At 41.1% G+C, this 27,049-nt stretch overlaps 2 protein-coding genes across 2 annotated transcripts; both read left to right on the top strand.

The window, feature by feature from the left end:
* Positions 1-4,796: 4,796 nt before the first annotated feature.
* Positions 4,797-9,094, top strand: LOC106013680. The gene is made up of 2 exons (XM_013090047.2): positions 4,797-6,047; positions 7,769-9,094. Exon 1 carries the CDS (start codon positions 4,822-4,824, stop codon positions 6,022-6,024), a length of 1,203 nt encoding a protein of 400 aa, XP_012945501.1. The 5' UTR covers positions 4,797-4,821; the 3' UTR covers positions 6,025-6,047; positions 7,769-9,094.
* A 3,517-nt stretch (positions 9,095-12,611) lies between these two features.
* On the top strand, positions 12,612-25,186 carry LOC101862084 (double-stranded RNA-binding protein Staufen homolog 2; the record flags this gene model as incomplete). Its single annotated transcript, XM_005111790.3, is given in 5 exon segments — positions 12,612-12,799; positions 21,173-21,240; positions 21,851-21,896; positions 23,272-23,371; positions 25,005-25,186. Coding segments are annotated over 5 exon segments (460 nt in total), but the record flags the coding sequence as incomplete, so codon positions are not given.
* Between the last annotated feature and the right edge of the window lie 1,863 nt (positions 25,187-27,049).

The following is a 27,049-nucleotide window of genomic DNA, read 5'->3' as shown; positions in this document are numbered from 1 at the left end:
GAACAGTCTACACCGCAGCAGTGAGTGTATTAAGTGAAACACAAAGAACGCAGTTGATGGACACACACACGCGCGGAGAGGAAGGCAGAGAGCAGCACACAGCCGCGCGCATGGACATTGGATATAGCCAAGGGTAAAGCTACACGCACACGAAAAAAAAATACAAAGAGAGTCGGGGTGACGAGAAAGGGAGGCTGGCTGCGATAAAAATTTCACCTTTGCCCCTCGCTCTCTGATAATCCTGATTGCGTATCACGCGCGAGGTGGGATGAATGTGGCACTGCAGGCAGTGTGTAAACCTAGGCCTAGTGTGCTGTACAGTGACCGGTCGTCTAACTAAATTAAGTTTTCCTTTCTCAACTACTCAACTACTTTGATCTGACCACAAAACGAAATAATCAAACAAAAACTACCATGGCGGGTAAAAATGACAGCACACACTTTTGTGCGATCACTACTTATGAACAAAGGGTAATAACTCAGGAAATTTTCAACTTAAAAATCTCTGGATTATGAACAATGTCTACTTCGCACTCAAGCACGCTTCTACATTAAGCACACTTATGCTTTCTCCTGATGACCGTGCTGAAAGCCGGCATGGACTGTACCTAAAATCGATCTGTGTAAAATGTAAATGGGTACGCAATGGGAAGTTTTACTTTTAGTCATCTTCAAGTCCATGCTACATTTACTGCTACTCCCTAACGAACTTTGTTGTTGTTTTTGTAAAGTGTTTTACGGCGCTCGCAACTGCAAAAGGTCATATGAGCGCGCGGGACACACCTAATATTTTCAGTTGGTAGGAAATTTTGAATTTTGCCTGGGTGGCGGCCGAAGCCTACTCTTATCGATTTTAGACCACCAAGGGATCTTTAACGTGCACAACTTGCACACGGGCCCTCCGAGATTTTTCGCTCTTGTCCGAAAAGGCTAGGTGTAGATCTTTCCTACCAGAAGATCAGGGGTGTGGCTGAAAGACAGCAGTAAGAAGAAGCGAAGGAGTAGCAGTAGAAAGGCTGCAGAAAGAATCAGGAGCCCAGAGGAAGGGGCAAAGGAGGTGAGGGGGTGGGGGCAGAAAGAGGAGACGAAAGCAGACGACAGAACACTGCTAGAGAGCAGGAAATGAGGTGAAAGAAGACAAATTTAGAGAAGAAAATTTTTCGGTCGCTACCCGGATTCAAACCCGGGACCTTTTGAATGAGAGGCCAACACCTTAACCTCTAGGCCACGAGAGCTCCGTAACGAACTTTTCCAACGGTTTCCTTCTCAATTGCTAAAAATGACCATTCATTATTATCAGTTATAAGTTATAGCAAAGAGAGGTAAATCAGGACGCTTACAAAAGTTTATTGCCCATAGCTCAAACTGGGTTCTTACATTGATCTTTTACTTAAAAACGGGTTCTGAGGTACATAAATTATAGAAAAATATATATTCCTTTGCATGAACAAATAGGTAGGCCTTTAGAAAGACTAGGTTCTTAGGAAGAGACCACTGTACTTCAAAGAGGCATAAATACTGCACAGAGCGGTGTGAGACTGTCCAAACCAGAGGGCGAATGATATATTTTCCAGATTGACCGTACTGCAAAAAAATTTATAAAACATGTAAAGCCAACAAGACATTATACTATACCCTCACAGAGACTGATTGTTTAGAAATAAAACATGAAATTTTAACACAATACCTATACTGCAAGTTGCTATAAACTGTCACTCAAGATTCCACTTTGTGGAACCATGACCTGTGAATTGCAACTCGTATTGCACAGTCTATAAACTGAAGCAGTGTTGTATTGATTGAAAATTATGAAACATACATCCAATAAATAGTTAAGGGGACTCTCGTGGCCTAGAGGGTAAGGTGTTGGCCTCTTATTCAAAGATCCCGAGTTCGACTTTAGATAGTGACGTAAAAATTTTTTCTCTAAAAAATAGTCTCCTTTCACCTCTTTTCCTTCTCTCTTGCGATGTGCTGTTGTCTGCTTTCGTCTCCACTTTCTGCCCCCATCCCCCAAAAATTTTTTTTAATAGGTAAGTAAAAAACACAAATAAAATTTGAGTTGAAGTGAGAAGCACAAAACTCAAAATTCCAGTTGACTGTAGCCTGTTTTCTTTGTGTCAGCAAATTTAAAGAGAGAGGTCACAGCTAAAACATAGTACAGAAGTGACATGAACATACCTGAGTAGTAGCTGTAGACCTGCATGCCCAATGTAGCAATACCCAGAACAGTGATTCCCATCAACGTGCGTACCGAGTACAGGTGCACTTTGTCCAAAAGCTGGGTTCTGTAGGCCTTCTTCATCTTGATATCACAGCATCTACCAAGACAAAGACAACAGATACTTTATAAATCAAATCACAATCATCACAACAGTTGTGTATGTCTGTGTGTCTGTGTGTGTGTGAGTGTATGTCTGTGTGTGATTGTGTATTTGTACATTGTGTGGGTGTGTGAGTGCGTGTGTGTGCCTGTGTTTGATTTTCTTTTTAAATTCTTTTTATTTCCTCACAGAGTCACTCTGTCGCAATTAACGCCACCCTTGATCTAACATCATCTACCATTTCCGCTTCTCCCAGCATGGTCCTAGTAATCTAGGCTAGGCCTAGTCTCCGCCTGACAAGATGGAAGGATTTCTAGAGCAGGCATTCATATCTTACGACAAATTTGACAATGCTTTTGCTAAATTTAAAGATGAAAATTTTGTTGCCTTTAGGAAAAAATCATCTGAAATTGAAACAGTCGAGAAGGAGGACCTAATAAAGAGTGTAGCAAAAATCCACAAAGACTTTCTGTACAGTTGAGTCGAGGCAACAAATAATGTAACAAGACATCAGCAGCATTCAACAGCAACAAAAACCACTAGGGGCAACAACAAGAAGAAAAGAGCTGTGACTGTCTTTGTTTGTTTGTCTGTTAGTTTGGTGTGTGTGTCTGTGTGTGTGTGTCTGTGTGTGTGTGCGTGTCTGAGAGTATGTGTGTGTATGTCTGCGTGTATGGTGTGTGAGTATGTGTGTGTGTGGTGTGTATGTGTGTGTGTATAAGGCCACAAGCGTGTGCGGTGAGCGCTTGTGTGAGTGTATATCAATGTGTGTTTACGTCTGTGTGTGTGTGTGGTGTGTGTGTGTGTTGGTGTGTGTGTGTGGTGTGTGTGTGTGTATGTGTGAGTGTGGTGAGTGTGTATATATATATATATGTGTGTGTGGTGTCTGTGTATCTGATCAGATTTTAAGGTAAGATTGAAGAATACCAGACCAGCGGATCATGCTAGTATTGCTAGACTAGATCTACTTTTGCCTCTAGAATTTATATTACGAAGTGACTATTTCTCTGAACGTTCGGAGAAATAGTGCCGATCTTTATTTCTCCGAACGGTTTCCGGCTTCCGGTCTCGTGATTTTTTGTCTATTTATTGCGAGAGTTCGGCGCCAACTTTCATTCTGCCTCTGGCCTCTGGTCTGGGAAGGAACACCGCATGGCAAGCCCGCCTACAGACAACTTTCAGTAACACCCACCACACACCCACCACCATCATGCACATGTACACACACTAACTAAACATGACCAGTGGGCAACTTTTGAACGTATGACGAGCTGAGCTGTGGACGGAGAGACAGTGTGAGTGAAAGAGCGGGTGAAAGGAAGAATGTGCGAGTGTATCCACAGGCGACAGCAACTACAAGACAAGACGACGACACCGACCCCCTGGCCTGGTCCACAGCTCACGAAAGAAAGGAATGCAGCTCAGGCAGTGTTTTGCCTATATTATTGTCCATGGTTCGCAGGGTGCAAAGGAAAGAATGATATTTTCTTTGTGTGTGCCTGGAGGGAGGGGGTGGGGTATGAAGAAAGTCATGCAGACAGGGATGAGCCGCGGGAGAGAACACGGGAATTGAATGAATGAGGGAAACTGAAAGAGACGAACGACTCATGAGCCCTGGAGTGAATGGATCCTGTGTTTCTATTTTTGTATACTTTGAACTGTTACTGAATACAGGCTGAAATAAAGCCCGAAAACACACACACACACACACACACACACACACACACACACTCCTCACTCTCCACTTACTACCACACACAGACACACTCACATACATACACACACACACACTCAGAGCTGTTAAAGTACTTTTTAAAAAGTACTTAAGTACAAATTTTAACTCAACTGCCGGTCAGGCCCTCCGTGGTTATATGGGATGCGCGCTAACCGATCCAGTCACTTGCGCCCAACCTTTGACCCGTCGGCACGTCTACCTGTTCTCCGAGAAGGAGACACCGGTAGCGGCTAGTTTGTGCTCTTCGCTGTGGATTATTTTGTGTGTGTGTGTGTTCCCCTGTCCCTTGTTTCCGAAGCGGATTCGGTAATGTATAAAACTTTTATTATTTTTTCTTACATAAATTACTTGCATTATAATACTGCTATAATAAAAATTGTTACTCGCTGACATTATTACCACAGCACATCGCCCCCACCCACGGTCTCGGATCCCCTTCAATTGGCTCTCTGAGCAATACTATCGCCTTCATAGGCACATTTCTTGCCCTCTGGGCTCCTCGGCATATATGGGATGCGCGCTAACCGATCCAGTCACTTGCGCCCAACCTTTGACCCGTCGGCACGTCTACCTGTTCTCCGAGAAGGAGACACCGGTAGCGGCTAGTTTGTGCTCTTCGCTGTGGATTATTTTGTGTGTGTGTGTGTGTGTGTGTTCCCCTGTCCCTAGTGTGTTCCCCTGTCCCTAGTGGCTTGACAGGGTTCAATATTGTGTTTTATATAGTTAATCGTTTTATTTTATTTTTTTAACGAAGGACACATCATGGCGGACACTGAAGACATTTTGTCTGTACATGATCCCTATTTAGATGAGGATGAGATTCTTGCGGGGTCGGAGAGTGTTCCTGAACCTTCCACGAGCCGAGGCAGTGAACAAAAACGTATCACTTTTCCCTACTCTGCTCAGTCAGATACTGATATTATTCAAGATGTACTACAAAGGAATACGGAGGCAGTGGCAGCGTTGGTGAGGTCAATGAGTGCAAAAAAGAAAAGAACAAGGAAACGGTCAGTTTCTTCATCTTCGTGTGAGTCCCCCATTCTAAAGCACAAAAAGAAACGCTATTACAAAAGCAGCGAGAAACGGACAAGGAGAGTGAGCGAGACCACCCAAGCGTCTCATTCTAACCTTGAAGAGACCGGAAACGTGTTATCAGATGGCGAAATAATAGACGATCTGTTCTGCCCCCCTGACAATGACTATCGAGGGGAACGAGACGAAGGGGCGTTAGGTGCGGCAGGGGATTGGTTCGCGGAGGCGAACAACGAATACGAGGTAGACGAAGAGATAACGGACCCTCTGTCTGAAAACCTCGCAAAGTTTGTGGAGAAAAGATTCTGCACAACAATGAAAGATGATAAGATGAAAGAAAAGGTAAGTAAATACAAAAGGCCAGGCAATTGTGAAGCGCTCCTGGTACGACAAACAAATCCGGAGATTTGGAAACTGTTACAAAGCGGGGGGAAAAAGAACGATGCCAAGTACACCTCGATCCAGAAAACGATTGCGAAAGCGACTACTGCGGTGGCACAGTGTGCTGACCTTTTGGTCAAGGATGGTGAAAGCAAAAGGCCCATTGTCCAAAAGTTATTGGACGTTATCTCCATCCTGGGACACTCCCAGCAGAAAATCACCAGCCGCAGGAAGGAAGCACAAAGGTGGGCCTTACCCATGAACATGAAGGGTATCTGTGACGTACCAATTGACGGTACTAAATTCCTCTACGGGGACGACATAAAGAAAACTATTCATGATGCGAACGAACAAAGAAAAATGGTGCAATTTTCCTCCCCACGTGCCACTCACGCTAACGCTTACACCTCAGCGTACGGCAAACCCGCTCAGCGGGACAGAAAGAGGCATTTTTTAGCCTATCAGGCCGGGCGTCCGTCCGGCCAGAGGGGGCGGGGCTACGCCCACAGACCCTCAGCGAGCCACGCGGCAGTGGCGAACAAAAGGAAATAACTACGACTATTGACGGAAATATGGTAAGTATGAATGACATTGAGGTAATAAAAAGATTATTGGAAACAAAAGCTACAAATTTCAAGGCAGGGCAAATTTCCCTTTTTAAAGAATTTTGGAAACATTTAACATCAGATAAAGCAATTTTAGATATGGTGTCTGGAACAACCATAGAATTTTGCGAAGAGCCGCTTTCTGCTAAGAGAAAAGCAGATTCTAGTTTTATGATGAGTGAGACAGAGAAAAATGTAATCGACAATGAAATCAGTGATCTACTGAATAAAGGGGTTATTGTGGAATCACGACACGAACCAGGAGAGTTTATCTCCTCCATATTTACCAGAAAGAAGAGTGATGGCTCATATAGAATGATCCTAAACTTGAAAGAGTTCAATGTAAATATTCAATATGAGAAATTTAAAATGGAAACTTTAGCTACGACTTTGAATCTAGTCTCCAAAAACTGCTGGATGGCGAGCATAGACCTTGTTTCTGCATATTATAGCGTTCCCATCACCACAGACGATAGAAAATACTTAAAATTCCTCTGGAAAGGGCAACTCTACGAGTACACTTGTTTCAGCAATGGCCTGGCTCAGTGTCCTAGAAACTTTACAAAGCTGACAAAGCCAATATATGCGCACTTGCGTAGCTTAGGGCACCTTAGCACAGGCTATCTTGATGACTCACTGCTTCTAGCAGATGAAAAGGTAGACTGTTTGAAAAACATAGGTGACACGATATCAGTTTTTGATAAACTAGGGTTTGTCGTTCACCCCACAAAATCTGTTCTCACTCCTACGCAAGAAATAACCTACCTTGGGTTTATCATTAAATCGAAGGAAATGATATTGACTCTTACTGAGGTAAGGAAAGAAGCTATTTTGGAGGCCTGCCTGGAAATTTCCAGCTGTCGGTTTAACAAAATACGAGACGTAGCAAGACTCATAGGTCTGCTGGTCGCTGGTTTTCCAGCCGTGCCCTATGGGCCTCTTCATTATAGAAATATTGAAAAAGACAAGATGAAAGCTTTAAAAACATGCAAATATAATTGGGAAAAATCAATGCACCTATCGCCACAGGCTCTCGAAGACATAGAGTGGTGGAAAAGAAACATTGGCTCGTCTGTGAGTCCAATAACTAGACCAGATCCTCAGTTGGTGGTCACCACAGATGCCAGCACAAAAGCTTGGGGAGCTGTCTGTGGCACTCAAAAAACAGGCGGAGCCTGGTCACACGAAGAAGCATGTAATATGCATATTAATGAGCTAGAAATGCTCGCAGCCTTTCTGGGCTTGAAATCGTTTGCGAAAGGACTGACGGATGTTCATGTCCGACTATTTGTGGACAAGACAGCAGCAATGATTTGCCTCAACAAAATGGGATCAGTAAAATCCCCTAAACTCGATGAGTTGGCCAAAAACGTATGGAATTGGTGTATCAAAAGGAATATATGGCTGTCAGTTGTGAGAATCCCTGGCTCCGAAAATATACAGGCAGACTATGAAAGTAGACATGTCAGTGTTGACACTGAATGGCAAATAGACTCAGAACTTTTGGATTTCGCATTGAAAATATTAAAGTGTACGCCTGATGTAGACTTATTTGCATCCAGGCTGAACCACCAGTGTGAAAGGTATGTATCTTTAAAGCCAGACCCAGGGGCTTTCGCAACTGATGCATTCACATTGAACTGGAAATCACATAATTTTCTGGCTTTTCCACCCTTCTCTCTCCTTCCTAGGGTCCTTCAAAAAATCAAGACAGACGTAGCAACAGGTGTAGTGATTGCACCATTCTGGCCAACTCAACCATTTTTCCCTCTCCTCATGAAACTCCTAGTGCGTCAACCAGTTCTACTGTCAGCACGAAAAAGGCTTCTAGCCCTACCAAGCCACCCGGATGTTCTACATCCACTGGGGAAAAGGCTCAGACTGCTTATATGCAAGGTGTCAGGCAACAGTACGCAAAACAAGGCTTTTCAGAAGAAGCTACCAAGCTCATCATGGCCTCATGGCGACCTGATACTAGGAGAGCCTATAACACATATATTACAAAGTGGAAGAGGTTCGCTCTTAGGACCAAAGTGGATCCCATTTCACCGCCTGTGATTGCGGCAGTTAATTTTTTGGGAGAACTTTTTAGCTCAGGAGCTTCGCTCTCCGCTGTGTGCACCGCAAGGTCAGCCTTGTCATGCTACTTAAAAGTAGAAAATGGCCCATTTGGAAATCTTGACTGTGTAAAAAGACTGATCAAAGGCATATTTGAAAGCCAATCGGCGGTACCATTGAGAAGTAAACTGACAACGTGGGACCCGCTGCATGTTCTGGACTTCTTAGAGTCTTGGTTTCCCCATGAGGATTTGACTTTAAAGGAACTAACTTTGAAACTAACAATGTTTCTAGCTTTGTTATCTGGGCAAAGATGCCAAACCATTCATTCTTTGGACACTAATTTCATGAAATTAACAGAAACAAAATGTACATTCATAATTAAGACGCTCCTTAAGCAATCCAGGAAAGGGCACCACCTTGACCCAATTGTATTCATGGCTTTCCAAGAAAACAAAAGCATGTGCATTGTAAACATGCTGAAGGTGTACATAAACATGACTAGGGCCCATAGGGAAGGTAACGGAGCCTCAAAACTGCTACTCAGTTTCCAAAAACCGTTCAAACCGGTCAGCAGAGACACTGTGAGTAGATGGTTAAAAACAGTCCTTAATATGGCTGGTATTGACGTCTCAATATTCACAGCTCACAGCACCAGAAGTGCCAGTACGTCTTGTGCTCTTCAGTCTGGAATCTCCATAAATGCCATCTTGGCTGCTGCAGGATGGTCAAAAGAGACCACTTTTACTCGATTCTACAAAAAACAAGTTGCAGAAAATTTTGGAGAGAAACTGATCCAGACTTATTTTACCTCCAAATGTCCATAATGATTTGCTCTCCATGTAACCCTTCGTATGTAACTATTATGAGCTGTTAATCCCACATTCTGTGCCTTTATGGTTTTTCTGTGCATATTCCTATATCTGATTTTATAAACATATTATATATTGTGATCAAAATCCACAGCTTTGTTGATTCATTTGAACATACATGTATTATCTTCTAATTGCTTTGTGTATGAAGTCTTACGCCTGAATGATATTCAGTGAGAGTTAAGTGAAGCAGTCACAGTTGAGCTCTGAAATCCCATATAACCACGGAGGGCCTGACCGGCAGTTGAGTTAAAATTGTAGAAACAATCGAGACTTACCTGTAAGTTGATGATTGTTTCTGATTTTGACGATCTGTCGTCAGGAACGGAGTGGTAATATGGGATGCGCGCTAACCGATCCAGTCACTCTTCAGCCAGTCACAGTTGATGTGAGCATGCCCATAGTGTTATACATGTAGTACAACTTTGGCATGCACAATATAATATAATATCATCATAGCAACACCAATTACCTGAGCACTGTATGTCATACACATCGGGAGGGATTAAGGGAGGGCATATTACCACTCCGTTCCTGACGACAGATCGTCAAAATCAGAAACAATCATCAACTTACAGGTAAGTCTCGATTGTTTCTACAATTTAAGTACAATCTAAAAAATGTACTTAAGTACAGTAAAAGTACTTTCCTATAAAATGTACTTGAGTACAAGTACTTTTTAAAAAAGTACTTATGAGTACATTTTGAGTATTTTCTGCTAATATGCTAAAACACTTCAGCGCTTATGCAAAACATATTTTATAACTTATCCAGTATATTTGACAAATTAGGCTATTTATTACTAAAAATGTAAGCAGTATACAAAGCATTTGAATATACAATGTACGCACTGAACGGTGGAAATGGTCCGTGAAGTTGAACAAAAAACAACCCAAACGAACAGACGCAACTAGTGGGTAAGTGATATTATGAATAGAACTTGTTTGAGCAAGACAATGTGATCAAATGTAAGTCAGTCCTAGAGGTCGGAAAGTTCTACAGAAAGAGTATCCAAATTAAAAAATGTAGATACAAAGTTGCTCTTAAGAAAACATAAAATTGATGAAAATGGCCCGCATAGAAATGGAAAAGTGCATTGAATTCTTCAAGGAATCAATGTAGCCTTAAGCAAAAACCACCCAAAAAAAGTTTAAAAGAAATTTAGACAGCCTAAAAATTGTTAGATACACATTGAGGACACAGTTTCAGTTTCAATTGATTATAGTGGTCTGACAGATTTTTGTCACACTGTGTAGTCCACGGCGCCAACGGCAAACCAAAATACAATAGTTTCCTAGAGTCTAGTAAGTGTAGTGTAACCAAAGATTCTCTACTGCAGTAGTCTCCGCCTAAGATCCCAGTGCTCGGAAGCAAGGAAAATATGGGATCTTAGCCAACGAAGCCAAGGAAGAATCTACAGTGACCCATGAACTGACGTGACCCCTGGGTGGATTCATGACATATGGCAAGCAAAGAGTGGTCAACCTTGATTACCAATCACAGTGGCATGAGGCATGCCATAAATAATATTATATATACACACTCATTAGCCTATCGTGAGTCTTGAGATCTTTATCTACGTTTATCCAGTTGCCCCTCCCCTTTACCTGTCCAACAATTTTAGCTTTCCATCTCTGTTTGAGTTCCCTACCCCCCCCCCCCCCAACCTCCTTTGTCATTACGCACCATTACGATGTGACCACACTAATTAAAATTCAGGTTGTCTCGCAAATTCGGGAAAAACTGCTTTCAATGGTCAGGGAAGAGTTCACAGTTTGATGTGATCCCGCCTGGAGCGAACTTGTAGGCCCTACCCACCCAGGGAGTGATGTAAGTTTAGGTGGTGAGGTCAGATGCGAGTGCGATGTTTGGGGAAAAGAAACGCATCGGTCAGTTCACACCTTGGTGTGATCCCGTCTGGGGCAAACACTGTACCGTTTCAAGGAGTTTTACAAACGCTTGTGATCACACTCACGATAGTGGCTGATCTTTGAGGCGACGGGCCGTTCTTTGATCTCAACTTTTAACTCTTGGCAGTTGATCGGGATTTTGCTCCGTAAATTATGATCAGAAATGCCTGCACTTACCCTTTCATTAAGCTACCAAAGTACTCAAAATGTACTTAAAAAGTACTCAAAAGTACTTTTATAAAAAGTATCGGAGTACAGTAAAAGTACTGGTTTCAAAAATGTACCGGAGTACAGTAAAAGTACCGAAAATTGTAACGTAAGTACAAGTACCGGAGTACTTGTACTCCGTTACTACCAGCTCTGCACACACACACAGGAGCAAATTTTTGGGTCTATATATCTGTTTCAATTTTCAAGAGTTAGTCTAGAGTTTTTAGATGAGTGTAAAAACGTGAAAAAGAAAGGTTTCACAACAGAAAGAAATCAAAATTAGAACAGCCCATAAACAACAACAAACATTAACAAATAAGGGCGTGTGTCCACCTGTCCGAAGAAGATGGGCTGTTTTAACCCTAAATGTGCGTAATTTAAAAAAAAAAAGGACAGGATATTACATGTAAATTATGGAATCACACACATTAAGGGGCTTTGCCAGTGTCAGTACATTGGTCGCAGCAGTGACAAACGCAGATGCCAGTTCTATGTGTCGTTATCAATAACCCTCCGTAGATCTAGATCTAGATCTAGACAGCACACGAGTGAACACAACACATTACGTTTAAGAGCAGCACCCTTCATAGGCAACACGCCATATCTGTAGCGAAAAACTGTTTGAAATTGTAGCATTTCTTTATATAAATATTTACTGCGGACATTTATTGGACCGCTTGAACCATATTGTGTACGAACAATCTTTGGTAGGCTTATACTATAATTATAGATCTAGAATCTATATAATATCCGAAATTTGCGAGAAAGGATGTGATTTCAGAGTGTTCGGAGAAATAGTGCCCAGCTTTATTTTCCCGAACGTTCGGAGAAATAGTGCCTAGCTTTATTTTCCCGAACGTTCGGAGAAATAGTGCCCAGCTTTATTTTCCCGAACTTTCGGAGAAATAGTGCCGGCCTTTATATTAGATCTAGATCTAGATCTAGATCTAGATCTATGTCTCGACCCTGAAGCCTACTGTAGGAATTCATCATGGTATTCTCTTCGAAGTTCAATCAGTCCAATTTTTAAAAAGCAGAAAACAGTACACAAACAGGGCGCACGCATTTGATTAGACGCCTGAAAATACGGTAATATGCTATTAAACTAATAAACAAAATAACTTTTATAGACACACGAAGACGAGTTACCTAACCAACTTTTCGCCTGCGGAGCTGGAGCAGAGGACACCAAAAGCTTACCGACTGTTATCGAAATTTGTACTGATTTGTATGGTAAACACTAAAACATGGATTACGTTTTGGGCACAGAATAGAATTCTGTGGTTTTGGGTCATTGTTTGAGTCTACCAATTTACCTTCAAACAACATTAAACATTTTTGAAATAATAATTATTAAAGAGGGTGATATAAGAATTTTATTCTTGAGTTACAGTTGTTGAAAATGTTTGGGCCGTATTTTATATGGTTTCTTTTGTTTTCTATAGTTTACAGTTTTTTATCCATTAAATGAGGAGAAAGTAATCGTAAAGAGATAAACAATCTTGTCTTCAGTAAGGCGACTTATTTTAAAACAAAGCCGACCGGTCCGTTATCTTTATAGATCAAGATCTAAATAGTTAATTATTGTTCTCTTCGTTTTTGACTAAGATGTCCCAGTCAGCTGAATCTTCCTCTTTCGGTGGAGCGCAAAGTATGGATACCTCTTCTCAAGGTAGGCCTGCCAGACCAATTTATTGGAGAAGCCGAGTTGGCGAGAGAAAAGTAAAACTTGCAAGTAGGGTTGTAAATAGTTGGGAGATCTTTCCAGTATTCGTCCAGACGTCTCTGTCTTAAATGTGCCCACGTTTGGAGCTGACACCACTGATTCGGGGAGATTGTTCCAAATAGTGTTAACCCTATTCTCAAAAACGTTTGCCCTCACACACCATTTGCTTCTTAGCTTCTGGAGCTTCTCTGAGTTGCCACGGAGTTGTGTGGTTGTTGCCTATGTAAACGCTGGTCTTTCAGTGATGTAGTAGCCTTTGATATACTTTTACGTTTCTATTATAATAAATCACCACGTAACCTACAATGTTCCATTGATGGAAGCTTTAGTTTTTTCAGTCTCTCTCTCTCCACTGCTCAAAGACAAAATTGCACGGTTTTAGGCTAACAACAGTAGTAATACAAGAGCGCTGGAGGAACGTTTGTTCACGGCACAGAATGCTACAATTCTGTTATCACAGTGTAGAATTCTGTGGTTCAGGGTGAACGCTGCACTGGTTGGCCTAGGCTATAATGGTGAACGCACACCGGGTGAGAATAGCCAAAAGGTTCCCCTGCGCTATTCTCACCCGGGGTGAGAATAGAGGTGGCCATTCTCACCCGGTGTGCCTTCACCGTGATAGGCCAACCAGTGTAGCATTCACTGTGAACAAACATTCCAGCGCTCTCGTGTTGAAAGCATGCAATTTTGTCTGTGGGCAGTGAGAGAGAAAGGGAGAGGGGGGGGGGAAGAAAGAGAGAGACAGAGACGGAGACAGATAGATAGAGAGGAGTAGCACGAGAACTTCCTGGCAAAACAAAATGGCTACCCGTGTAGTTTGGTTCGATGCGAAAAGTGAAATAGTGGTAGCCTCTTTGTAGAAGACCAAATTAATTTACTTTTGTGTTTTAACATCATTTTTTATCTTTGTTTTTGTCAATTTGATCGTCCACACCAATAGACAGTATTCAGGACGAGAGAGAGAGAGAGAGAAGTAGTAGATCTTGCGAGAACTTCAAGGCAAAACAAAATGGCGACCCGCGTAGTTCGGCTCGATTCGAAAAAGGAAATAGTCATATAGCATCTTTGTAGACGACCAAATTAGCTTACTTTAGTGTTATAGTTAAATTTTTTTCTTTGTTTTTGTTTCGATACAGTATTTTTCCGAAATTAGGAAAAACATCTTATTTCACACCGGGTGAGAATAGCCAATGCTGGCAAGTCTCACCCGCGGTGAGTGGTCGATCGTAATTGTATTCTCATCCGGGGTGAGGATAGCCGCTTCCAAAGTGAAATAGCTGTATAGCATCTTTGTAGACGACCAAATTAGTTTACTTCTATATGTATGCTATAACATCATTTTTTTCTGTTTTATTTTGTCAATTTGATCATCCACACCGATAGAGAGTATTCAGAAATTAGGAAAAACAGGTCTTGTTTCTCAGCGGGTGAGAATAGCCAAGGCTGGCAAGTCTCACCCGGGGTGAGAAGTCGATTGTATTTTTATTCTCATCCGGGATGAGAATAGCCGCTTCCTATTTCTAATCAAATTTATGAATCTATGTAGAGTAACTTTAGGTCTGTAAAGGTTAAGACTAAGATTAATTGAACCCTTCTTTTACCTGAAATAATTTTTGCAGCAAAGTTGTCCCCTAAGAGTTCCTAGAAAATGCTATTCCAAATCTAGCTCTGCCCCTGGTCTAAAGGCCACAAAAGATCTTGTACCTGAGGCCTCAGAGCTTCAATTGTAAAGTTACAGTAGGGTGCTTTAAGGCTAAGGACAGTAGTCATTACAGTTTTTATTACTGTACTGTGCTCTCTGCCAGGAAGGCTGTTTATTTTGTCTTCCCCTCATCCTACTAGATATAGTTTTGCTAGTGAGTTTGCAATAATGAAAATTATTTAAAATAAGCAGGCAAGAGTAGACAATGGGCAAGAGTGTATGTATTTATAAGCAGATACTCAGCTGCATGTTTATCATTCAATGGAAAAATGGTGTATTATTATGTGCTAAAGCGGTTCCATCACTTTCAACTGTCTGTAAACATTTCGCCTTTGATTACATTTGAGAAAAGCTGTGCTTTTCTTTGTAAAATTGAAGGAGATGGATTTTTGTGTGCATGACATCATGTGTGTCTCAAAGGCTGAGACTTTCACTTCAGACCATCGCTGTTCATTATCAGTTGTTTTGTTATATATATATGAGATTAGCTCTCTAATTATTTTTACTCTATAATTGATGTCATGTAATTTTTTCATACACACACGCGTCAGTGACAGTGTCACAGTATACCAGTGTTCGTCTTTCATGTTTCATGTAATGGTTAAAGGGTAGGCTAGCACTGACTAAATGAATCCTTCTGATTTTTTTTTGTCTGTTGTAATCAAGATGTTAGTCTTTACTGCAGCACTATACCATGTACGACTAGGACCTGTTGGAAGAGTTATAATTTATACATCTGAGTCACTGAAAATTTATTTTCTATTATTTATTATAATCAACTTTTCTGCAGGATTAAAAAAAAAGTATTATTTGATATATATCAGTGTAAGGCAGAATCTTTATGCAGTAGGCCTATAATGTTGAAGTAGCTTTTTCACTTGCAGATACCATAGATTCTCTCGGGCATTGATAACTCAAACATGTTGAGGATTGACAAATGGCAAGAGAGAACATATTTATAGGAAGTGTTTGAGCACCACACTAACGCAATGGCTGAGACTTTTTCCCTCAGTGTCTTGAAGGAAGATGGCTCTTGGTGAGAGGAAGGGAACTAAGCAGTGGTAATCACTATATAGTGCATTTTTGGGCTGAGCATTTGTTTTAAGGAGATGAACCAAAGCGGAGGGATCCACACACACTGAAGTTATAGGCCAATGTCAGTGTTCACAGTTTTTGAATCTAAAAAAAAAAATTCTCCGCATAATTTATGTGAAACAAAGATTGCTTTTAGAGGAAAAGGTTCCTGTTAAAAGAGGTTATTTATAATAAAGGAAACATTTTATTACACAAGCCTACTTTACTGTTAGGCGGAAGTTGCTGTTACATGGACACCACTGTATGTCAATGAGGATCTGCAAGTTGCGACATCAGTAGTAAGAAATTTGTCTTGGCTATTTTGATACCGTCAGAACTCCAAGCTTTTCTCTGTCATGACCATGTTGTGAACTGAGTCTGAGAATGATGTCATAAATGCTGATTATAGGGAACAGAAATGGAAGTGTTTTTTTTTTAGGATTTCATAATTTTGATAATTTAAGAGGCGGGCTTCAATCCGTGCTGAGAGGAAGACAATGTTCAAGCCAAAAGACCGGTAAAAAAAAAATTCACCCAACATGGGAATTGAACTGAGCTCTTCTTCATGCTATGGTGAAACACTAACTGCAACAGCATAGACTTTATTCTATGTGAAGTTTGAGTATGCTCCTGGAAATTAATTTTTTGTTATCTAAAACATGAAGTTTGGAAAATATTTCTTCTGTTCCTGAGTTGCAGTGCAGTTCCTTTCAGCAGTCCTGATGATGCCGAAAGATTTCCTCCACCACTTACAGATCAAATGGCTTCAATGGCTCATCACATGTGGTGAAACTGGATACCTGTGTTTGATTTAACTTGCTTGCTCTGTTGATATTGATATGATATGGTTGAGCTCTGAACTTCGTTTGCCTCTATACTTTCCATGGCTCTGTCCCACTGTCCTGACTTTTTGCTCACTGCTTTTTAAAATATATTATAGCTAGAGTTCCAAGAAAATTTGCTACAAGGTTTTTAGCACATTATGCTGTGATGGATCTTTTAGGTGACTGACCTCTCCTAACGCCTGGGCCACATTTGACTGAACCATATATTTCTGAATCAGGCGGTAAAGTCTTTAAATGAGATAATGGATGTATTTATTGTTTACTTACAAGTATGAGTATGTCAGGAAAGTTACCTTGAAATTTGATTGCCTGTCGTCTAAGAAAAGTTGCTAAAATATATTTTACTGTGAAGTTATTATTATGTTAACCTGACTAAAATTTGGTCTGCAACAGCATGATCAGATCTTGTTGCTATTTGTTATTTCCCCACAGAGTGTTTGTCTGTGGTTGTTGTCCTTGGCTTCTCTTTGGGCACTGAATCTACAATGTTGGAAACAGCAATGCTCTCTCTTTTTGTCTCTGCTCTACCTCATCCTCTGTAGAGCAGGAAGTACTCTGTCCTGTTGTGGCTCATAAAACTGTTTTGTGTTTTAATTTTTCATGATATAATCTTTTGTGCTCTGAAGGTTGCCCCATTCAGAGCCATGGCCCGGAGGAAAGGCCCGGATGGGCGGGAGGCTAGCAAGGCTAGAATTGTTGCACTGGCCTGGGTTTAACTCCCTGCGTGGGGTGTTTGTGGCCCGTAAGGTTCTCCCAGTAGAGGCTGGGCCGGCTGCGGTAAGACCCGAGACTGAAATGTCTCGATGCTGGAGCAGATTGCATCAATGCAGTCACGTGACTTGTGGGCTCCGTCCTGGGATAACCAGACCTTGACGCCCAGATCCTGCACTGTCTGGACTGTTCATGCATCGGGTGCTTTTGAACCAGCGACAATTTTAGAGAATGGTACATGCATCAGGGTAGATAAAATAGATCTATCCACAAAAGAGTTTATAATGAAAGTTTTTTTTCTTAAAAAGATTATCAGGATGCAGAAGTACATAGATAGTTTCTGTCTTGGTCTTTCTTTGGTGATTTTAGAAGTCAAAATATTTTAAAAATTAACTGCTTGCATTCCACTCTTAGAGAAAAAATGTTCATGTAGAAAGTTTGAATGATATTTTGTGATTGAAAAAAAAAAAAATATTGGAAAGGAAAAGGCATGATCTATCTCTCCAGTCAGAGGTGAAAACGGCAGTCTGTGTTATGCTAAAGTCAAAGTTCAATACTCAAAAGTTCGTTTCAAGTACCAACGAAACTAGTTGTAATGTTGTGGTAGCCTTGACTTTCTGATCCGATAATATTAGCTTTTTGAGGAAACAGAAGCTATGAAATACAATTTACACATGTATTATATCTATATGAAGTATCGTTTTCAAAGGAAATATGTCAGTTCATTAACTTTGGGAAACCTCATTTTAAGATAGCTTTTATGTGTCCCAATCGTCAGCAGATGTACTTTGTGTCGAGTGGTTCAAAGGCACCCGAGTGTGGTGCAGCTCTGAGACGTTTGCTAAAGGGCTGTGAGGCGGTTGTGCAGGAGTGAAGGACCCTGAGAGAGATGACCTCTTGATGACCTTTGAGCGGTGCAGTCTGTGCCTCTCACTCACACCCTTCCACTGTCTGATCTTATCAATATATATTTGTTTATCATTTGTTTTTTGTTTTTTTTCTCTTCACTTGAACTCCTTGTGACTGCGTGCACGTAGGAGAGAGAGAGAGAGAGAGAGAGAGAGAGAGAGAGAGAGAGAGAGAGAGAGTGTGTGTTTGTGTGCTTAGACTGTACCAGCTGTAGCGTATGTGTGTTTGCGTGCATATTTGTAGATTGAGATGTCATTTTCTGCCGTTCAACAAGTGGCAGTGGTGAGCACTCTAGCTCTACTGCTGGTATAGTTCCACACAATGCACTGTCCTACATTGCCAGCTCTCACTGATACAATTTCACATCGTTGGTAAGTCTGTCCGAATAGGGTTTTATGCTCTAGTCTGTGTCAGATAAATTGACCTCGAAAGAGTGAGGAACAATCAAATTCATCATGCACGTGTGTAGGACCTACACACATCATGTATAACACTTGCAATCTTACAAAGTGATACTTGAACTGTTACAATAATATTCGCCCTGTTTAACTAAGCTGTCTTTGAAATCTTTCGTGAATGCATAGCTGTCAGTCTTTGAATTGCAAATCTTAATATTCCGTTGGAGCCTTTTGGACTCGTCTCTGCGTCTTATTAGTTATACGCCCTTGATAAAACCTCCGTCAAGGTGAAGAAGAAGCAATAATAGCTTGTGAAATTAGCAGCATATATTGGCTGTAGTGTACAGTGGGCAGTCTCCGTTATAAGCTTTGTCCTTTCTCCCAGAACACGGTTTGGCTGAACCTCGTGAAATGTACATACATGATAATAATAAATAATAATAATCACATTTATACAGCAGCACATTATCTACGTTCTGCAGTTTGATTTAATCCTACATTACAATCTTAATAATAATATTGATTCCAAAAGGGCAATTTTGTTTTCAATGGCAAACATATAAATATATATGTACATAAATACATAGTTATGAATAAACACACATTATACATATAGTATATAGGCCTACATAAATACACAATTACAGCAATGCAGAACAATTTTACAATCATGACATTGCTTGTCGCCGCTGTGCAACGCCCTGGGTCTTTTTTCCAGCTAGGATTGTCATCAGTGACCACCCATCTGATCCCCGTGTCACCGACACTTGCTTGGATTTACTCTTCAATCTGAACTCTCTTATAATCACTACGCCACTGGAGCGGGAACAATACAATGTACGGTAATGATGTTTGTGAGCTTCTCAGTTCCGAGCGTTAACTTCAGTAAAAGTAAAGTGTAACCCCCCGTGTCTTCGCTTCACATCACAAGGATTACAGCCCACTGTTTCCTGTTCCTTTAAGCCATATCACCAACCGCACTGTGACCCCCCCCCCCCCCCCCCGCGGTAGCCTCGGATCTGCGCACGAGGTGAATCTGTTCAAAATGGGAAGGAAACGTTAGGAAGAGTGGGGTACGAGGGGGGGTAGCAACTGTACTTTTACCGGGACTGCATGGCTTGGTTAAAAGTTGAAGATCCAAAACAAAAACGAAACAAATAAACAAAACAAAACAAAACAAAAAAATAACAACAATAAGAAGTTGAAATTTCGAAATTTCAGTGTTTGGATTATTGAATGTTTGTCTGGTGAAGCCGTCCCTCCCGAGACCTGCCTGTTTCCCCCACCTCACGCCGCGCAGACCGAGTTCACTTCCTTGCCCTGTTGTATTGTTGTGATCACTTCTGACACTTGTTTATTAGATGTAGTTAATTCTTTCTGCCAGTCTACGTACCTTCTGTTTTACATTTTACGCTCGATCGCTTCTTGATTTTCGTGTGTTGCTGTCATGCATTTTATTGAAATCTGTTATGTGTGTGTGTGTGTGTGTCTTATTGTCATGGTATTTCACAGATTCGCTGTCTTCTTTATTTTCATTGGGTTCTGCCTTTTTACACGTCAACTTCATTTGACTTTTATACTAACTATACATTATATTTAATCGTCATGTTAGGTATTCAGGACGGGGTGTAAGCTGAACCCGCAGAGCCAAGTTTTACTCACTGCTCTTGGTTATTTCCTCACTGGCTGCACCTCAGCGGTGGATTGGCTTATATTCTCTCTCCCACCCCCCCCTCTCTCTCTCTCTCTCTCTCTCTCTCCTTCTCTCTCTCTCCTTCTCTCTTTCTCCCCCTCCCCCTCTCTCTCTTTGTGCGTGTGTGTGTGTGTGTGTGTGTGTGTGTGTGTGTGTGTGTGTGTGTGTGTGTGTGTGTGTGTGTTGCATCTCAGATGCAGGTGGCGCCATCCAGATGATCCAAATTGTGTCGATGGAATCGTAAATCTTCTGCTCTCGTTTCCACCATCATTACGGATAATAATAAGAAAAATTATTACTTACATACGTACTTCGCCTGTATGGTCTTACCTTGTTCACGGAACAAACAAGATATTTGTAAAGGCTTTCTCCAATATATAATATATATATATATATACTGGGTCTGTTGTGTAGCGATTAGGCACCTCGTCTTCACACAGAGAAGAAACGAGTTCGATTTCCTTGAGTGGAGAATTTTTATCGAGTATCTTGGTCTTTCTGCTAGGTCGTCGTACGCCTCTCAGTCTGGGAACTCAAGTAAATAAGCGGGTGGTTGAACTTAATTGAAGGGCGCCGCTGGTAGGCCCTATTTTTCCCCCCTTTCCACCTATTGTTTCGGTCTATTTGTCTTACATTTTCTCTGCACTATAATACGACCGTTACTGTGTCGATGAAGGACTACAGTTTGCTCCTTGATACATATTATATGGCCGCACACTATTGTGAAGTGTGGGAGTGAAGTTCTCCGCCGAGAGTCGTGTTGGCTTTTCGCTCACGTTTTGGATACCTACGTTATTCGGATATAATAGTATGGCCTTTGACTTTTACTTAGGGGTGGCTGAAGGGTGCTACGGGTAGCTCCTACGTCTTGGCTCTTCCCCGTTATTTCTGTCCACGAGGCTTGCTTTTTTGTGGCACTTTTGACTGTTATTTCTTGTAGCAATGTGCTCCCCTTTACTAAGACAGCGACCTCTACTTTTTCCGCAGCGGGTACGTGGGAAGCGCCCCCTGGTGACAGTACGATCTACGCGTATGTTGACAAGACTGGTGCAAAGGTTTGTAGTTAGTTGTGTGTGTGTGTTTGTGTGTGTGTGTGTGTGTGTGTGTGTGTGTGTGTGTGTGTGTGTGTGTGTGTGTGAGTGTTTTGTATGAGGTGTGTATGTGAGTGTGTGTGCGCGTGTGTGCGTGTCTGCATGTATGTGTTGGAGTGTGTTTGTGATGTTGCCAACTACATATATCTATCTATTTTACACACCCACTTCATGTGAGCTGAATGATACTGAACATATTATTTCTGATGTTGGAAACATTGGTGTATGACTCTAATGATATTTGAACTTATAGTCAATGTGCAGAGAAATTGTAATGAAATTAACTTTGATGTATGCACAAGTGGGTGGTTAGTGGGCGCTCTGGTGTGGTTTGCTCCTTCTTTCCTATCAAACATCTATTGTCCTAATCTCTCCTCCTTCTTTTTTGTGTACTATGTTACTCTCTTGTAACACATCTATTCTTTGGCACTTATAGGACCTTATTGTGTTGCAAGTGCCGTAAAACTTACTAAAACAAAAAGAGATGTATGAAGGTGTGTAGAATCGCTGATAATGATTAACACCTTGATCAGTTGTTTTTTATCCTCTTTTCTCATCTACAAAATTGTTTTAGGGGATGAAGGAGGAGAATACTGAGGCAGATGGAGCCCAGACGTCGGGTAAGAAAATCTTTTAAAAAACCTATGTCTTTTGGGAAAAGCTACGTTTTCTCTTACTTTTCCCGTGACCATACCATCGGGTAAAACAGATTAGAAGAGAGCAGGACAGAAGTCACAGTATGTGAGAAATGGAGGAAAGATGGTAGTGTATGTATGAGAGAGAGGTTGTGGCGGGTAGGAGTTGCGCCATGACCTTCAGCTGAGTCTGTGATGGTTGTTGGTGTGATTGCTAAATAGTTGGTGGTTGGCAGGTGCTCTGGTGTGGTTTGTTCCTTCTTTGTGATTGAGCGTCTATTGTCCTTATCTCTCCTCCTTCTGTTCATTCTATTTTCCATGCTTTGTAACATCTCTAATCTTTGATAATTAACTGATTTATTTGTGTTTCAAGTTCTGTAAAACTCTTACTAAAACTACAAACTTGCGATTACCGCGTGTCTAAAGAAAAATGAGGATCCATTCGAGGAAACTTCAATCAAATATAATTTAATGTCAGATTTGTCAATATGAAAAAATCAATCAACTGTGGTTTTGCTCCTTTTGGAACAGAACTCAGGCACGGAGCTGACCTTACTGATGTCTCTTGTGTAATCTTTAAGCTCTTCATCATATATGAGGCTTTTGCATTCATTAAAAAAATTATAATCAACTTAAACAATATTCTGTCTTTTTCAAGCCTTGAGCTTAATATTTTTTTAGAGGAGTCTGCAGGTGGTTGGTGGGTGTCACTGGACGGTCCTGCTGCTTTTTGTTTCCATAATAATGAGTGGTTGGAAGGTGTTACTTGCAAGTTTACTTTTTTTTCCCTCAATTTTGGGTGGTTGGAGGGTACAGTTCTTAGGTCCTGCTTCTTTTCTTTCCCCTTGGTTGTTCCTCTCCCCATCCCCTCTCCCCCCCTCACTAAATAGCAGTTATTTGATGTATGTGCTTCTTTTTACTTAAGTTCAAACTCATTCTCTCAATAATAGTTTCTGTCAGTTTACCTTGTGGGGGTCACCTGGTTTCAGCAGTAAAATTAGCAAGAAAATGGCTGCCAACAAAGTTTGGTGACTTCCATAGCTCGAGAGTCCTTGGAAACTGAAAAATTTACTTTTTGTGTACCATTAATCAACAGTTTTCGGGAAAATTCAACACAGAAATGTATTTCTAACTGGACATGAAAGATGTTGAACCCCCCAAAAAAAGAAAATTTGAGAAAATCGCCGAACACCTAGAAAAATTCTGGTTTCTTTGATTTCATTATGATGATTTTGACAAGGGTCTGATTTCACCATGGTGCCTTACATATTGATATGCCTTTCTAAACTTGATTTCTCAAGACTCAAGGACTAAGTTCTTTCTTCGTATAGTCTGAGCTTATTTATTATTTTTTTTACAGAGAGTACGTCGTGGGCAGGGAAGTCGGAGGTGACAGCACTGTTTGAGGAAGGCGTGACCGTGTGTGGCATACATCCACGACTGAAGCTCAACGAAATGCAGTGAGTACTTCTGTCTGTACATTGTGGTAGTCTTTGTTGCCCTCTTTTTTTAAAAAAAGCTACGGGTGGTTGGAGGGTGCCTCTGGTAGGTCCTAGCTCTTTTTTTCCCCTCTGTTGATTCTGTTTGTTTGTCTTATTTTTTCTGTGCTCTATATGGCCTTTTTTTGTGTTGCTGTGCTAATTTTAACCCACACCAAGGTAACATGAGATTGTGGAATTAATTTGTTGCAGTCTAGCATTCACATAGCAAGCACACACATAGTGAGACATGCACACACACATAGTGAGACATGCACGTAGTGAATGCACACATAGTGAAACATGCACTTAGCACACACACACAGTGAAACATGCTCATAGGGAACACACACATAGTGAAACATGCTCATAGGGAACACACACACAGTGAAACATGCACATAGGCAACACACACGCAGTGAAACATGCACATAGCGAACACACGCAGTGAAACATGCACACAGTGAACACACACACAGTGAAACATGCACATAGGGAACACACACACAGTGAAACATGCACATAGGGAACACACACAGTGAAACATGCACATAGCGAACACACGCAGTGAAACATGCACATAGGGAACACACACAGTGAAACATGCACATAGTGAACACACACAGTGAAACATGCACATAGGGAACATACAGAAAGTGAAACATGCACATAGCGAACACAGAGAAAGTGAAACATGCACATAGTGAACACACACAGTGAAACATGCACATACCGAACAGATTTTCATTTTCAGGTCCCCAATAATTTTTTTTACATTCATATGGTTGCTTTAAGAACAAGCGGGCTAACCCGGATTTCAGGGGTTTCCAGAAAGCTTGACCTACACAAAAAATGAGCGTTGCCCTACCTATAGCAGTAGTTTGGTTTCATTGGTGTGTATATTTGTTTGGTTATAGAGAAAATTCCCCTTGTCTTTTAATGAAACTGAACAAGGGGCGAAAACTTTACCTTTGATTTTCTCAAAACAGCATTTTTCGGGATAGCCCACTTGTCCTTAAAAGCGACCATATATAATGTATATTTTTTGTGTTCAAAACACGTACACTGTGAAATTTGTATATAACGAAAAGATTTTTGTATCCTACTGATTTCTCTATATTATGCATGCTAGACTGTACTTGTAAACTGAAGCAGTTATGGTATTTTCTGACTGTACAAGTGGTTGGAGATTGCCACTGGTTGGCGCATCTTTCTTTTCTCTCCATTGTTTCTATTTCTCTGTCCCTCATTTTTCTTTTTCCCCTCACAAAATGATGCTTTTTGTGGCAATGTACTTCTCTTTGTTTTACCTAAACAAACATAAGGCTTTGGTCATGTTGTAGCCCTCTTTTTTTTAAAAAGCTACGGGTGGTTGGAGGCAGGACCTCTGTGCCAAGTGGACGGAGAGCCTTGGGAACTTCCCAAATAACTCAAGTTCAAGAATGCGGCATAAGGGATTTGAACCAAGGCCATCCACACCATATCCCAGCATGATACCAATGGGAAGGATGGGGAGTCAAAACTTATTGTCCAAATTTGTACCTTGTGAAATATTGTCATGGGCTGTTTTGGTTCTGTTCAGCTGTACACTATTGCTTCTGTCTTCCTTTTCCAGGAAAAAACCAGTGGAGTTTGAGTTTGTCAAGATGGAGGGGATCCCCCACCTACGTCAGTACTTTATGCGCTGTGAGGTGGAGGGCGAGGAGTTCGTGGGTGCGGGCCGCAGCAAGAAGCTGGCCGCAGCTGACGCAGCCGAAGCTGCCCTGCTCAAGATCTACAAGATTCGCTACGACCCAAGTAAGTGAAAATGAACAGTTTTATGATGCGACAAAACGTGACATATCCAGTTTTTCCATTTTTGAGAAAAAATGAAGATTTCATTTCTTCAGCCATTCACTGAATAATCATGAGCAACTTCCTTATAAGAGTGAACCTGATGTAAGGCTTAGTTGAAATTAAATTTGTTTATTATGAAATGTATGTCGGATTCATATCCTTTCAATTGATGAGATCTCCACACATTTTTAACAAAATGTAACATATCCACATTGCAATAACAAGGAAGGGAAAGAGCCTTTGACAGACTTTTGTCGACCACAAGCAAAGTCACATGACTCAAGGAAACAACTTGATTGGTGTGCAAAGGATATGTGATAGTTTGTCAAAAATGGTCTATCACTTTTGTTGAGTTAGGTTAAGTTAAAAAAGTGTCCCTTTCTGCAGTTCTTTATTTTAAAGAGGAAAAAGCTGTGTTTTGTGAGATAGAAGTTGACTCTGGAATATGTCTCACCTTTATAAATACGACAATACTAGTTTCAGTCACATTTTGTCGTCAGACTATTCAATAGACAAAAATTATTTTCACTCCTGACATCTTCTCACATCATGACAGTCACTGTGTGCTGTGTCTTGTTCCTGCTACCCCACTGTCACCCTCATGATGACCTCAGATGTTGCTCACTAGATCAAGCTGTTTGAAATAGGAGAAGGGGGGGGGGGGCAACTTTTTACTTCAACCGCTATATGGTGGTATGTCTGTTGTGCTGTGTTCAGTAATGGAGGATGCGGGTGGTTGATGGGTCTCTGGTGTGGTTTGCTACTTCTTTCCTATCAAACATCTATCCTCCTTATCTCTCCTCCTCCTTTTTTGTTGTTGTATGTAACTCTCTAGTAACACCTCTAATCTTCAGCACCTATATGACCTATTAGCTTTGCAAGCTTTGTAAAACTCTTACCAAAACTAAAGCGATAGAGGATGTTTCTACATTTGCTGCTCCATCTGTTGGCAAAAGGTGAAATTTCTTTAATTTTGCTCTGAATTGCTGTCATTTTGATGGTGCGTTTTTTCTTATTTAAGAGAAACAAAATAAAAAGTAGGAGGTGGCCTCTGTTAGGTGTTTCTTTTCTTTCTCTCCCATGTTACTGTGTGTCTGTCTAACTTGTTCCCTGCACTAAATGACTGTTATTGGGTCAAAATACTTCACTTTTTACAAACGAACAAAAAAATAAAACAAACAGACCCAAAAAGTTTCATATGTGAGGAGATAAACCACCAGATGGGAGGAGGGTGCCACTGGTACCTCCTACTTTTTACCACCCTCATGTTGTTTGTGGCGTCGGTAGTCTAGTGGTTAGGCTACCGGACCTGCAATTGTGAGATTCCAGGTTTGGGGGGTTAGAACCTCAGCGTGGTCCAATATTGTGTCCTTGGGAAATGGACTTTAAATGAATTTCAAATTATACCAATTTCCTCTTTGGCTCGGTCCTTTCAGAGATGGACATTAAACTTGGAGGTCCAGCCTCTTAACTTACTAACAGTGTTGATGAAGTGGGAGTTAAACCTATAGGGGGGCTACCATTTCACATTTCCCGGTTGTTTATGTTTATTCCGTCATCCTGTGCACTATACGACCATTGTCGTGTCGATGTGTTTATCTCTAAATGAATTTTTAATTAATGTGGTTGAAAACGCCATGAGGGGGAAAATGGAGGAAGATGTGTTTATATTACCAAAAAAAATTGTTCAATGACATCAGTGTAAATGACTTCTGAATCATGCCTCTCCTCCCACCACGTGTGTTTTCCTCCTTTCTCTGGATTCTCCTCTTTTCTTTTCATCTCTTTAATCTGCATGTCTTCTCCATTCCTCCCCCCTCCCCC

Source organism: Aplysia californica, unplaced genomic scaffold, assembly GCF_000002075.1.
Source record: "Aplysia californica isolate F4 #8 unplaced genomic scaffold, AplCal3.0 scaffold01123, whole genome shotgun sequence".
Classification (NCBI taxonomy): domain Eukaryota; kingdom Metazoa; phylum Mollusca; class Gastropoda; order Aplysiida; family Aplysiidae; genus Aplysia; species Aplysia californica.
This window is presented reverse-complemented; position numbering and strand designations above follow the sequence as displayed.